Genomic DNA, 15120 nt, shown 5'->3' with positions numbered 1-15120 from the left:
CTGGTTAAATGTAGAGAAGAACTCAGAAATCAGCATGTCTTTATAATAATAAATCTTTATAATAATAAATCCAAAATATCTTTAAATCTATTATACTACTTAATTTGTCAGCAGATGTAAGACTCTCTTCCAAGTTTTTTGATACTATGTGCTCATGAGAGGGGTTCTCATTAGTGGTGTCTTTTTATCCTCCGTTATTAGTGGGACTCCACTGATCCCAATGCGTGCTGGGATTTGGAGGGGCTCAAATAAACAGATGCCGCTCATTTCCAAGGCGGGTGGCATGATAACCATTGAAGATAATGATGTTTACTCAGCTCCCTTGTCAATAGACCTGTTGCAAAATTATCTTCATCTGCAGTCACTCAGAGACAGTGTGACTGTGACCAGGCTTGGGAGCAGCTGGGTTTAGACCTTCATTTGACTTTCATGGAAAAGAGCGATGAAAATGTGGTCTCATATCTCCGTATCTTGCTGAGACCTAGGGCGCACTGTTTTTTTCTTCTTCCTTACTTTTATTTGCATCCGTTTCAGTGAATGTTGTGTTCTGCCTTTTCAATTTTTTTGTCGCTGCACTGTCAGTAAAAAAATATTTGTATATACATGAGAATATATTTAAGAAAAGTGACAAATGTAAAATTGTTACTCTGCCTTGTTAGTTTTAAAATTTCCATTTTTTTTTTGGATGACTGGAAAGGTCAGGAGTCAGGACAATTAGCGCCATCTATCAAATTCATGAAAGCGTACATCTGTGTTATTCCAACTGTGTACAACTTTAAAAATATCCAGATGAGGCACTGAGGGCTGTCAAGCTTGTAAAGGACTTTTGTTGTTTTCTCATAAAAGAATGAAGAAATACAGGGTGATAAAAAATACAGACTGATGATTTCTCTTTTTCTTTCCTGCAGGCTTTTATGTCCATGTTCCAGATTCTTACACAGGAGGGATGGGTGGATGTCATGGACCAAACTCTGGTGGCAGTGGGACAGATGTGGGCTCCAGTGGTGGCTATATACTTCATTCTCTACCACCTGTTTGCCACACTGGTAAATATAATTATTTGTGCTTTTTCTGTAAGATAAAACAAAAGCACTTCTACAGAGTGCTGCAGTGATGACATATTTGTGTAGGTGAACTTGAAAGTTAGCATCACCCAGTCAGATTTTTCCATTGGCTTTTGCAATATTGCAAAAAGCTCCGTAGCCAACAAAAGTTTATAATTCCTACACATTTTGTTCATAATCATAGTCTTTATAATTTAACACAACTTTAACACAAATTTTGAAGCCTAAATACAATCACCAGAAGTAAAAATCTAAATGTAGGCAAACTTCACCACAGTTGCATAACTTCAATGTAACCACTATTAGGCTTCCGACAAAGTTATAATAGTTTGCAAGAGTGTGATTATAAACACAATGAGGCTATAAAAATGGACTAATGATTAGATTAATTTTCCTGTTTAGCGTGATAATTCTTAAGGTCCTCAACAACCTGTAGTGCCTTTCAACCAACTCTAATTTTTGTTAACAACCGTCTTTTTAGGTAGAGCCAATTCTCCCTATATGCAGAATACACAAGCTGCGTAGGGCCCCCAAAACACCAGGGGGCCCCATTGCTTGTAAAGATGTTTTAATTTTAGTTTCGTTTTTGATTTTGGCCTGCGGTTATGAAAACATGAATGATCGTTTCTTTTAATGCGGTACGCTGTCACGCTCTCTAGGTAAAAATCAGCATGCGATTCATCTGCGATACTGAACTCGATATTGCCTAGCTTGTCAGTGAACTATGGCTCTGTATATTAACTGCAGCTCCATTTGAAAACATGTGATGGCGATTTAGCGCCAATCATGGAACCGGCTTTACTGAAGAGATGCGCATGAGAATCGCATGCGATTAATTGCACAGCCCTATTACCTAGCCAACAACATTTTCAGAGCCCCTGTAGAAGGTTGGATGTTAGTGAGAGCAGTATTCCAACCTGTAATGGACAGTTTTGTGTGGTTTGAAGAGATGCAGCACTCTAACTGATGTCTAAGGTGCTCAGGTACTTAGTGTATGTGAATAAAGTGGACCAGTCTGTGTGTAGGACTTTCTGTAGTACAGCAGTTGAGTATTGCCTGCTATGTTTTCTTCAGGCAGTAATTATTGTGTTCTTCTGTGCATATTGGCCAGTAGGTGGCGGTAATAGTTTGTACTGGGGTAAGTTGAGTACAAAGAAGTAAGGGAGTCGAATCGTTCCCTCTGTTCTGCATGCGCTGTACAGTTATGAAGTTGAAGTTTGTAAATTAAAGAATTCTTTGTTTGGATACTCCTCTTCATTGCTTCTTACTAAGGACATAACAAATTGGTAACGAGGAACTTTTGTTTTGAGGATGGCAGCTGTTTCTACTTTTCACACGCCATTTTTGCCATGTCCTGGAGAACCAGCTATACTCTTCGATCCGTAGCTACAGATGTTCCAGAATTATTTGCTTGTTGTTGGTGCTTCTGGAGATGGATGGTCGGTCGAATGCAAACAGGCATTCCTTCTACATTGTCTGAGGACTGAAGGCCAGAGATTGTTTCATACGTTGCCGAATCAAGGTGATTCAATGGAGGATGTGATCGAGGCCTTGAAAGCGCACTTTTCCCCTTGCAGGAATATAGTGGCTGAGCATTATGCCTTTAGAAAATGTGTTCAGGCACCAGCTGAAAGTATAATTCAGTATGTAGCTGGTCTACGGGATTTAGTGGCTACTTGTGACTTTGCAGCTACTCTGGACGAAATGTTGTGTGATCAGTTGGTGGAGAATGTGTCCAGTCATCGAATTCCTGAGAGATTGCTTTTGGAATCTGAATTGACTCTTGAAAAAGCCCCTACCATTGCCACCCAAATAGAAGCTGCTGGTGAACAAGCCAAGTTGTTATCAGGTAATCTATCAGTTCCTGTGCAAGTGATACATGCAAAGCCTACACCTCCACCTGCATCTGGACGTCGTCTACTGAATTCATCTACTGCACCTGCTTCGTTGCCCTGTGAATGTTATCGTTGTGTACTAAGAAACACAAAAATGTTCACAGTTGTGCTGCGGCATCGGCACAGTGTTATTTGCGGGTGTGTCGTTCGGGACAAGCTCGCTCAGTGCATGAAATTGACTTACCTGAGGTTCAGATCCTTTATATGCATGACTCACTAACTGATAAAATTAGGTGCACTGCTGTCATTTGGATCGCAAGTATGTCTGTGCCCATCGAGCTTACCGTGGATTCTGGGTCATCTGTTTCTATGTTGCCGAAAATTGTGTATGATACACACTTCAAGAAAGACGCTTTGCAGCCTCCTTCCGTAAGACTGGTGACGTATTCTTGTGTTCCGATTTCCGTACTTGGATACATACCTGTCACTGTCTCTAAGGATGACGTCACCTGCCCTACGTCATTCTTCGTGGTTGAATCTGGCACATCTCTGCTTGGGATGGATCTTATTAATGGGCTACATCTTCGTTTTGAAGGCAATTCAATTCTGCCAGCACTCACATCAACTCCTGTGTTGCAATTGTCTGCTTTGACACCTCTACCTGCTTTTGGATGCGCAAAAGGCTTTGTGCACAAGGTCAAGATTTCGTCAGCTGTGGCTCCTGTTCGCCAGAAACTCCGCTGCTGACCTTTGTCTGTCAAAGATGCAGTCAGTGAGAAAATACGTCGTCTTCTCGAGTTGGGCGTTATCGAGAGTGGACGCTTCGCCATGGGTCTCCCCGATAGTAATGATACAGAAAAAGTTGGGTGCTATTCGTATGTGCATGGACCTGCGAGAGCCCAACAAGGCTGTAGTTACGGATAGCTACCCACTACCACACATCGAAGAAATGTTGTCTTTGTTAAAAGGTGCGACTGTATTTTCCACTATGGATTTGGAAAGTGCTTACTTTAAATTGCCATTGCACGAGGAGAGGCGTGATCTGACTGCCTTCATTACACACAAAGGACTTTTCAGATTTTGCCGTGTACCGTTTGGTCTTGCTTCAGCACCCTCCGTCTTTCAGAAAATGTTGGCAACAGATTTACAGGGACTTCCGAATGTTGTCAATTACCTTGATGATATCATTCTTTGGGGACGTACACAAACAGAACATGACTACAAGCTCAAAGCCGCCGTTCAGCGCTTACAGGATGCTGGGCTGAAGTTGAATTAATCGAAATGTCAATTCAACAAAACCAGTCTGCACTTCCTGGGACATACAGTGAATGCGCAAGGAATTCAACCTGGTGAGGATCACCTCTCAGCTATTCTTCATGCACCTGCTCTGGAAGATGTGACCCAACTCCGCTCGTTCATTGGGCTACTGTCATGGTACAACAAATTCATTCCTAGTTTTGCCTCGGAAATTGAACCTCTACGAGCTTGCATCAGACAGGGCTCAGATTTCATCTGGTCGGAGGAGGCTCAGCAATGCGTCGATGCTGTAAAAAAGTTGCTTGTTCATAGTCCTGCACTTTCATTGTTAACCCAAGTTTGCCTATGGTGGTATCCACTGATGCCTCTAACTATGGCCTGGGTACTGTTCTTGCTCAAGTTCATGAGAATCAGATGGAGCGCATTGTTGCTTTTGCATCCCGGACATTGTTACCTGCTGAACGCAAGTACTCAACCATTGCAAAAGAAGGACTTGCGTGTGTCTGGGCTGTTGAAAAGTGGTGAACTTACTTGTAGGATCGTAAAGTCCTCCTGGTGTTACCACCAGGTGTTAACTGTGCTTTTCTCATCCAAAGGTACTGATCGCGCCGGAATGCGCATTGTGCGCTGGGCATCCCAGTTACTGTGCTTCAATTTTGACATGATTTACCGGCCTGGGGCTCTGAATAACACAGCCGACTGTCTTTCTCGCCTGTCGTTGCTTGCTTCGGATGAAGATTGCTTGGATGCTGAACCTGAGTTTGTAGCCTTTCTGTCTCCTGCGATGTCACCTCTGACACCAGCTTAGGTTGCTTCGGCCTTTTCGTCATGCGCTGAATTAAGTGCGTTATGTGCGCAAAAAGCTTGCAGTTGGCCCTCTTCTTCATGTGCTGTGGATAGTGTTCTACGTCCATAGTTTCAACTATGTGACAAACTGAGTGTACAGGTAGATTATGTGTTCAAAGGGTCACGTCTTGTGGTAACTGTTGCACTACGGCCAGCATTGGTGAAGTTAGCTCACGAAGGTCACCAGGGAATTGTGCGCACCAAACAGCACCTTTGTGAACTGTACTGATGGCCAGGCATTGATTGTCTGGTTAAGGAGCGCATCCAGGCCTGTCAATTGTGTCTGTCCTCTGACAAAACTGACAATACATCGACTGTGCTGCTGCAGCAAGTGCCTTTTCCATCTGTACCGTGGGACAAGGTAGCTGTTGATGTGGTGGGCCCATTTGACTCTGGTGTGTGGGATTGTCATTATGCACTAACATTGATTTACTATCATAGTAAGTGGCCTGAAGTTGCTTTCAATGCTTCCATCACTACTCACAATGTTATCACCTTCTTGGTATCTGTGTTTAGCAGATATGGCAGTCCATGTACTATCGTGTCTGATAACGGGACCCAATTCACGTCTGCGGAATTTTGTACATTCCTGAGAGAGACATTCGACACACACGTACATCTTCGTACCATCCTGCCGCGAATAGGGTTGTGAAGCGCTTCCATCGTGTGCTGAAAAGCTGCATTCTGTCTGCTATTCTGGAAGCGAAGCCATGGAAATCTAGTGTCACGGAATTTCTCCAGGTGTATCGTGCTACACATCATTCTGCCACAGGACTGTCTCCTTTCGAGTTGCTTCATGGCAGAAAGATGCGAACACTTCTTAATGTTCTTTAAGTATTGGCCAATAGGTGGCGGTAATAGTTTGTACTGGGGTAAGTTGAGTACAAAGAAGTAAGGGAGTCTAATCGTTCCCTCTGTTCTGCATGCGCTGTACAATTATAATGTTGAAGTTTGTAAATTAAAGAATTATTTATTTGGATACGCCTCTTCATTGCTTCTTACAAAGGACATAACAGTAATTATAAAGACGTCAAGGTGGAAATCCTGGTTTGTTTTGTGACTTTCTGACTGCTTGTAGCCTGAAAAACTTGTGTTGTGTATTGAGTGGACATGGATAAATTCCTGTGCTGCCTCCTAGCCATGAACAGAAAAAAAGAAACAACACTTGCTTAAGAAATATAGCAGTAAATTGTCTCTGGAAACATCCTAACACACATGTATTTTCTAGTCATCACACCTGACATAAAACACTTCCTTCATCCATATTTTTATCTTTAAAAAAAATGCATCTTTGGGGCATTTCACAGCCACATCACAGCCCCTGTCACTCCCCATTACAGATATTACAAGCAAACATTTAACCATTGGTGTCTTGTTGTTGTTTTACCAATCATTGACATAAAATCTCCACAATGCAATGCACATATAAGCATACTGCAAAGATAATGAAATATTTGCACATGAAGCCTTTAGCTATAGATTTATGTTCACCATTTCTAGGCAATATCCTCAGTTGAGAACAAAATGTACTCTGGATGTAATTGCACTATGGTGGTAATGATTTTTTTTCGCTTTTCTTTTGTTTGACTTTTTACAAGTTTGAGTGAGTGAGGAGCAGCCGTTTAAATTTGACATTTGAATGAGAGCGCACACTAATGACAGAACAGACCGAGCATGTAATCAAGACACGGCTGAATCATTTATTAATTTCCTGTCACCAAAAAAAAAAAAAATATGATGAAGAGAAAAGACAATGCCTAATGCATGACAGCTTTAGACACCTCACATATAAGGAGAAGTGTCATTAAATATCAAAGCTCTGATGACATCTAAGACACAGTCAGCTGTGATTGATTCACTACATTTTTGTTGTTGTTGTTCTGAGCATAAATCTCTTTTGTTTGCTTGTTTGTTTACAGTGAAACATTTTTGTTTTTCTTTGGCTCTGACATAGCATATTATTTTTCAAACGCTATTTTTATTGTTGAATCATAACTACATCTTGGACATAATTCATGTTTGCATGACAGATTCTCTGTCTACATCACCCCATGAGTACAATACACCTACTGACAATGTATATCAGAGTATATTGAGGCCACATCACAGTGTTTGTCTTAGAGACCTGTTGATGCTCAGTTAAGATGTGTGACTAATGAAAGAATTGCCTTAAACATCTTCAAATGGCTTATTTGTTTTGTCTAAACAGTCCTCTAAATGCATATAAGGGTGTATTGGCAAACTGTAATGAAAGCTAAATTCAGTATGTTCTTGTCTTTTAGATCCTTCTAAGTCTTTTTGTGGCTGTGATTTTGGACAATCTTGAGTTGGATGAAGACTTGAAGAAGTTAAAACAGGTAAGACATTGTTCTATTAATTTTGCTTATATTATACACCACTGTTTGAAAGTTTGTGGTCGGTAAGATTTTTGAAATGTTTTTGAAAGATGTCTCTTATGCTCACCAAGGATGCATTTATTCTATCATAAATACAGTTTAATAAAACTAATATTACAGTTATACAAAATAATAGTTTTTTTCTATTTTAATGTGTTTTAAAATACAGATTATTATTTTAACGTCAAAGTTTTATCTTACTCCGGCCCTCATTGTCACATTATTCTTCAGAAATAATATGCCAAATTGGGGCTCATGTAACATTTCTTATTATTATCAGTGTTGAAAATTGCATTTATTTGAAATAGAAATCTTTTGTAACAATCCAAAGTGTTGTACTGAACAAAATGCACTGTCCCTTTTAGTCAGTTTAATCCATCTATGTTTAATAAAAGTTTATTTTTTTTTACAAATCACTGACACCTTTGAATTGTAATGTATTAGTTATTATATTTTGTAGTAGTCTTTGTTGGTAACATTTAAAAAATTTAAACCTATCCCCCTAGTTTCCTGGGGGAATGACTAGAACAGGACAATTAGCAAAGCTGAATTAATACAACTTGTTAAATCCCTGCATTCACTGTCAGACCTACCCTAACTAATACGATCTAGTTTAAAAGTAAATTAGGTTATAATATTTTCACAATGATTATAGCCTTAAAAACGTTTCATCTGTCTTCCCTGCATTTGAGGCAAATCAGCAAACAGGGTGAGTGGTGTTAATTAGTACAGTTCTCCATCTTGTTCTCTGTCTATTTTTACCTTTTTATGGGGCCGTGATGCACAGGTAACGATGACTCATAGGATAATTAGCGTGAGAAAGCGTGAGCCGTTTGGCAAGCGCATTTAGAAAAAACAAGGTACCTTCTTCATAGGATGCAAATGAACTTCTGCTGTGGCCAAATATCATAGGAAATGGCTTTTGAAAGCAATTAGAGGTCGGATGTCTTTGTGGATAACAGCATGTCACCTCTCTCCTCGAGCACATTGGCAACATATTTCAACAATTGTTGAAATTGTTGAGAGAGAGAAAGAGAGAGAGAGAAGCCAAAAGAAACCAACAGCTCATCACAATTTGCATGATTACTTTTGCAATTTGTCACAACAATCTTCAGTGTTACGAGATATGCAAGGACAAATTGTAAAAGTAATAGTGTAAATTGAAAGGGAAGACCACTGGTTTCCTGTGATTTCTCTGGTTCTCTGTGCTTTTCTCACTCGGAGTAAATGACATAAGCTGTATGGTCCTTCAATCCACCAGGCTGTCAAGCTCCAGGCATCTTCACATGCCCAGATCAGTTATCCCTCAGACACAGCTGACTGATCCACGGTTCCACCTGTAAAATTGCCTATTTTATAGGTGCTTCAAGCACAGATGGGGGCAATCTAAAAATAGAATGCTAGATTGTGATTGCTCTCCAAGAATACAGGTGGCTTTTGTAAAGCGCAATTCAACGGCTGATCTTAATTGAAGCACAACTAGTTCTAGCTGATGTGGAACAAATAACATCTGGACGTGTTTTGTCCTTTCCCTCATAGTGGCTTTATGACAGCTCTTCTAGCTAGTTTTTTCTTTCCATAGGCTTTTCCGTTGCTGCCTCAGAACCTCTGTCACCTTGTAATAAAGTCATCAGTAACTGTCTCCTAAAATGTTTGGCCACCTGCTAGATTGAAGGATTTCTGAAAATGGAGCATTAATCAAGACACTATATTTAACCTTCAGACTCTTACAGCCTCAGAACTGACAGCCTTTTTTTGTTGTTGTTGTTTGGCAGGAAATTGTTTGTCTGTTTGATTAGGCTTAGTTTTGTGTCATTTTTAGCATGTCCTTTGCATACTGAAAATAGACACATTCATTCACCACTCATTTCCATTATACCATGAACAATAAACAGTTCATAATGCATTATTCTCTTCAAAGCTTTATCCCTTTTAATAGCTCAAGCCAAACTTTACACAAGCAATTATTTTTCTTTTTATGACATGCTGAATGTGTCTGAATCAATTCAACAGCATTGAAATGTTCAACTAAATGTAGAACAGTGACTGTTGCAAAACATTTTCAGAAGCCATTTTTTAATGAAGTATGTATATGAAACAGTATTTTGCAGTGTTTTCCATTTTTATATATGTATAATTCTGTTCATTACTATTAAATAATATTAAATAAAATAAATACTTTTTTGTACAATATATACATATATTACAACATTTTGGGTCAATAAGTTTTTTTTTTTAGAGAAGTAATACATTTGTTCAGTAAGTATACATTAATTAGATCATCAAATCAGCATATTAGAATGATTTCTTGAAGGATTTTGAAGCATAAATGCAAACTATGACAATTAAATACTTTCACATATACAGTATATTTGTGTGTGTGTGTGTGTGTGGGGGGGGGGGGGGTTGTGCTGTCCTGGTATTTCCTTCGTTATGAGGACCAGATGTCCCCATAGATAATAGTAATACCAGTATATTTTATGATGTCATCATAAAACATGGAAACCCAAGGTGTGCGTGTGTGTGCTTGTGTGTGCATGTGTACATATTATATTAAAGAAAAACTGTATGTAAACCAAAGTCGATGTGAGGTTGTGGACTTTCCAAATATATGGCTCAGCTAGTTTTTGGCATGTTTTTTTTTTTATCATGTTTCGTCAAGATATTCCATCTTGTTTCATGCTATAAATGTCAGACATGACACATCTCTTAGGACAGTAACAGTATCTTGCTTTGATTGACAGTAAAGCCGTGGACAGTTCTAGATAATTATAATCTAGAGAATGTATCAGCGGGGTTTTAAGGGTGTTATTTTTTTGAATGGTTTATTTAGATTCCACAAATAGACCTGGTGGTTCCATTTCACTCTCACCGCAGGATAGGGTAAGTGTTGAAATGAGTCTGGCCCTGATCTATCCTCCCACACTGTGATATTTTTGCCAGGAACAAAAATAACAGAAAACAAAAATCATTTTCTCATATACCTTTCTACTGTTCCATTTTATATTAGTTTGTGATTTAGCAAATTTACAAACTTGGTACTTTATGAGCCAATAGAAAGGACTGTTACACTGTGTCTTAACTAGGCATGACAAGTTTCCTGTGAAGAAATTTGCTGTGCAACCTTACACAATCCGTGCCAATCAGATCATATTTGATGTGTATTTACATGTGTATATATAGGCTATTTGTTTATTTATTTGGGAGATTTCACAGTTATCAGAGCTACTCAGCACAGAACACCACATAAATAGAAAGTTTGTATTGATAGTAACTGCATTTAATTTAAAAAAGCTTTAAATAGAGAATCAGTATTGTTTGATTGTCCAGTTGTGCCTGGAAACACTTTCCCAATTCCCTTACAGTGACCAATGGTGGCATATTTATTTTCCATGAGCAGCCTGTTGCTGTATCCCTCTTTTATTCCCTCTTAAAATATAACTGTTTTCACAGGGAAACATGTCTTCAGTCAGAAAGATCTAGAGGCGCTCCACGATGTTAGTTGATACTGTGGTTCCTTAAGGCTCCATGAAAGTGATTCAAAACTCAGGATATGTTTGTAGTGATGTTTGTTGGACTCATTTATTCAGAGCTTTGAATGGGCCATATCTGTATTCATTGATATTGACTATGATAACTAATCTTTTTGGCATACTGTAGCTGGCAGCTAAGAATGCAAATGTTCAAACCTAAAGTTTTAGCATCTATTATTAGACAACTGGCTCTGTGGAGACGGAGGACTGAAATGATGACTCATAACATGTTGGAACATCACAGAGATTCATTTTGGTAGCACTCCAGATGAGGACTTTCAGTCAGTGTTGCTGCTTCTGTGTAGCCTTCAAGAGGACAAGACTGGTCGGTAAAAGCGTGCATCTGGTGAATATGCAGTTTAAAAAATACATTTGAGTGGAACATTAGGTTCAGATAGCTGTCATATATTTCAAAATGTATATGACAAATTTAATTGAGCTCCTTAAAGTTGTTTGCTGTCTGCTTATTTTATTTTATTGAAGAAACTACCTTAGGCTGGTTTTTTGTTTGTTTGTTTGTGTGTTTGTTTTTTTAGCAGGGAAAGCTTAGAATTAGGCACACATTGACCTCATTTTCACATCACAAAAGTTCTCCAAGCAGAAAACAAAACCATTTTCATCCAATTTTTTTCACATGTGCATTAAGCCTTACTCATACAAGATTATTTTTAGATCTGCTCAGACTAGTTTCAACAAGGTTTCCCTCTGTGCCATCACAGGTGTTGAAAGAGAACAGTCCGATGGTATATACCACACAACGAGGTAATCAGTCTAAGTTTCTCATGGTAACATTCGTCATCATTTGCTGAGTGCAATACATGAAATTCATGAAATTGGCATGCATCTGTCAATACTGGCAGATGATTTGTCTTTATTTGAAGCACATTTCAAAGCCACAGACACAAATGGCTTGGTGGACACAAGTGGATTAACAGGCATTGATGAATAGACATGGGTTAGAGTTCTTGCTTTATGGCCACAGAAGGGTTGTTTTGACTCCACCCACAAGTCTCGAGTCCAGGACAACTTTAGACACAGCAACAGCACAGGTCACAGATGCTCAGTGTTAGCCATAGCTATGCATCATATCCTCATCTGTAGTTTGCAACCAACAGGTACAGGAACAGGAAAGAGAGACTGTACTGTAAGCAGCCACCACCGGAATAAAGGACCGACCTTGGAAATTGTACACACTCCTGTACAGAAGCCTCCTTTTTGTAAGCGTAGATTCAATTAGTCAGGCATCACGGCAGGCACCTACATACGCACACAGAAAGGATCATTAGCAATTAAACCCGACAGGATAAGAGGAGGGAGAGCTAATGAATATCCAGTGTGTTTCACACGTTACAGATCAGCCAGTGATAAGAGGAAGTGTTTAATGAGCTTCCCTCTTCCCTCTGTCAGGACTTGTCCATACCTGTTCAGGCAATCCGCTCCTGTTAGCTCTCTGATTGAAATAATGCATTTATGCTGTGAAATTGCACTTATAATGTTTAATGAATTGATCAGACAGCTTTGCATATAAGGTGACTTGAGATGCTTGGAACATTTGTGTTTTGTTTTGAAGGTTTTCATACTTGTAAGGATCCCTAAATATGACCATATACACAACTATTCAAGAATCGCCTGCGGTTTTGAGTGCGGTTTTGCATAGTTTGTCAGTGAAATATGGATCTGTGTATTAAATGCTGCTCCATCTGAAAGCACATGATGGAGCTTTACTCCTAATCACAGAACTGGCTTTACTGACGAGATGCGCATGACAAACGCATGCGATTAATTGCACAGCCCTAATTTGGGGTAAGTAAGATGAATGTTTTTCAAAGATGCGCACCAAGGGTGCAATCATCTGCTGAAAAATACAATTAAAACAGCAATATTGTGAAATATTGTTAAACTTACATTTTTTTTTTTTATTTTTAATATACTTTAAAATGTAATTTATTACTCTGATGGCAAAGCTGAATTTTCAGCAGCAGTTCTGTCACATGATCACAAATCATTCTAATATGCTGATTTGGTGTTCAAGTACATTTTTCTTTTTATTATCAATGTTGAAAATGGGTCTGCTTAATATTTTTGTGGAAACCATGCAGTGGAAACTCTCCGTACAGTTTTTCTTCAGGGTTCTATGCTGAATGGAAAGAACTTAAATAAAAAAAAATTGTGACAGCGTATAACTCTTTACTGGCAGTTTTGATAAATTTAATGTGAATGATCCTTGAATCCTTAATCTGCGTTTTGAACAAATTGTGTAAACCAATGACTCAATGGCCCATCCATAAAGAGAGCCATTACTTCATTTCTGAATAAATCAGCTGGTTGAACGAATCGAATCAAATTGAATCGAATGAATGAAGTTAATGACCTATTCAATTTGATATTTACTGCCACCTACTGGCAGTTTGGATTTCTTAGTTAGAGTAAAATTTATATACTGTATATATATATTAGTGCTGTCAGTCGATTAAAAAATTTAATCGCATGAATCACAGTCCTGGGCTGTGATTAATCACGATTAATCACAAATTTAGAATACTAGGATTTACCTGTAAATGTGTTGAAATAAAGGAATGCATGACAAACTAGTTTAAGGAAACAGAAGCTTTCACATCTCTGCCAGGAATGAGACATAATCCTTATTATTTTTTTGTTTTAATTCAGCCATTCTCAGCGTTTATACTGGCGATAAGATGTTTACCAAGCTACATCGCTTCAATCCCAGTACACATTTACCCAACTATTATCAAAAGTATTTCTAAATAAATACAACAAAACATTTTCTTGCGACCTTATATGAAGTATTATGATAAAATGCATTATGAAGAAGAATTGGACCTGTTCTGCAGGTGCATTAGAGCTAACATTAGTGTCATGCCACATAAGACAATTTATGAGATTAATAGTACACTTTTACTCAGAACTCACTTTAAACCACCATCGAGTGTTTGTAATAACTTCCTTTCACGTGTATATAGGCTACACTTTGGGCGGCCGCAGTACATTATAAAAGTAGCCCCAAAAACCACAACCCACGGCTCTGTAATTTTTCCCGTGACTGTATTTTCAAAATAGCTCAATTGTGCTGGAAAACCACAACCCTGGCAATACTGGTTCGCTGTACCCTTATCAAACATGAGTATACATCTATCTCTCTCAGACACACTCGCTCTCTCTCTCCGCGTTCGCTTCACTTTCGTCTAGCCTCATAATCACACAATCCCTGCGTCCCAATGTGCATACTATCCACGCTATCTTCCCTAAATAGTATTGAAAATTACTAATATCACATAGAATTTAGGATGGATAGTGTGCACATTGGGACGCAGTTAATGATTTCCTTCCGTGCTGCGATGACGGCAAAAAGTTGGGGTCAAACCTTATCAAACGATTAATTTGCGTTAAAAAATATTAATGCGCTAACATTTTTTGATTAATCACATGCGTTAACGCGTTAACGCTGACAGCCCTTGTGTGTGTATATATATATATATATATATATATATATATATATATATATATATATATATATATATGTGTATATATATAATAAATAAATAACAAAAAATAATATTTATATATAATTTCATAAGCACATATGAATAAAAAACAAATTAAAGGGATAGTTCACCTAAACATTAAAAATAAAATAAAATAAAAAAACTTTCTAAAGCTACTTTTTGCAATGAATATTTGATGTTTTATCAATAATACACAATAATGGTTTTAAATTATCTTTTGTGGGTGATTTCCGATGAAATTTATTGAAGATGAAGATTACGTGTTTTCATCGGTTGACAGCCCTAGTATAGATGTATTGAGATTTGGTGAATTGCCAAGATTTAGAAGTGTTAAAGTGGCAAGTGGAATTTCATGTGTTCAAAGAACAGTCTAGCTGTCATGACCTGAATAAGCCGGTCTCCCTCTCTGACCGCTGTTTACACATCACCTTTGTGCCATGTCTCCTGATGCAGTCTGTTCATTCGGCCGGTCATGAGCCGTTTCCCTCTCTGATGGCAGAGATTGATGGTTGTTAGTGGCTTGAGAAATCATTACTTTCCTCCGGTTAAATGGCAGTGAGAAGTGTCTAGAGCTGATAGGGTAAATGTTTATCTTTTTATTGACAGAAATAAAATGGAGGACATTCCCTCAGGGAAGGAGGGGGAGGATCTGGCAGTGGGACCAT

General features: G+C 38.5%; 1 protein-coding gene across 1 annotated transcript in view; it reads left to right on the top strand.

The window, feature by feature from the left end:
- nalcn (sodium leak channel, non-selective) overlaps window positions 1-15120 on the top strand; it is a gene marked incomplete at both ends in the record, with an annotated part of 87284 nt that overhangs the window by 41629 nt on the left and 30535 nt on the right. Inside the window, 2 exons of the mRNA XM_079426954.1 lie at window positions 909-1046; window positions 7285-7359. Coding sequence (XP_079283080.1) covers window positions 909-1046; window positions 7285-7359 — 213 coding nt within the window. The remainder of the gene's footprint in view (window positions 1-908; window positions 1047-7284; window positions 7360-15120) is intronic.

Source organism: Barbus barbus, assembly GCF_936440315.1.
Source record: "Barbus barbus genome assembly, chromosome: 10".
Classification (NCBI taxonomy): Eukaryota; Metazoa; Chordata; class Actinopteri; order Cypriniformes; family Cyprinidae; genus Barbus; species Barbus barbus.
The sequence above is the reverse complement of the archived record's forward strand: the minus strand, read 5'-3'. Positions and strand labels throughout refer to the sequence as shown.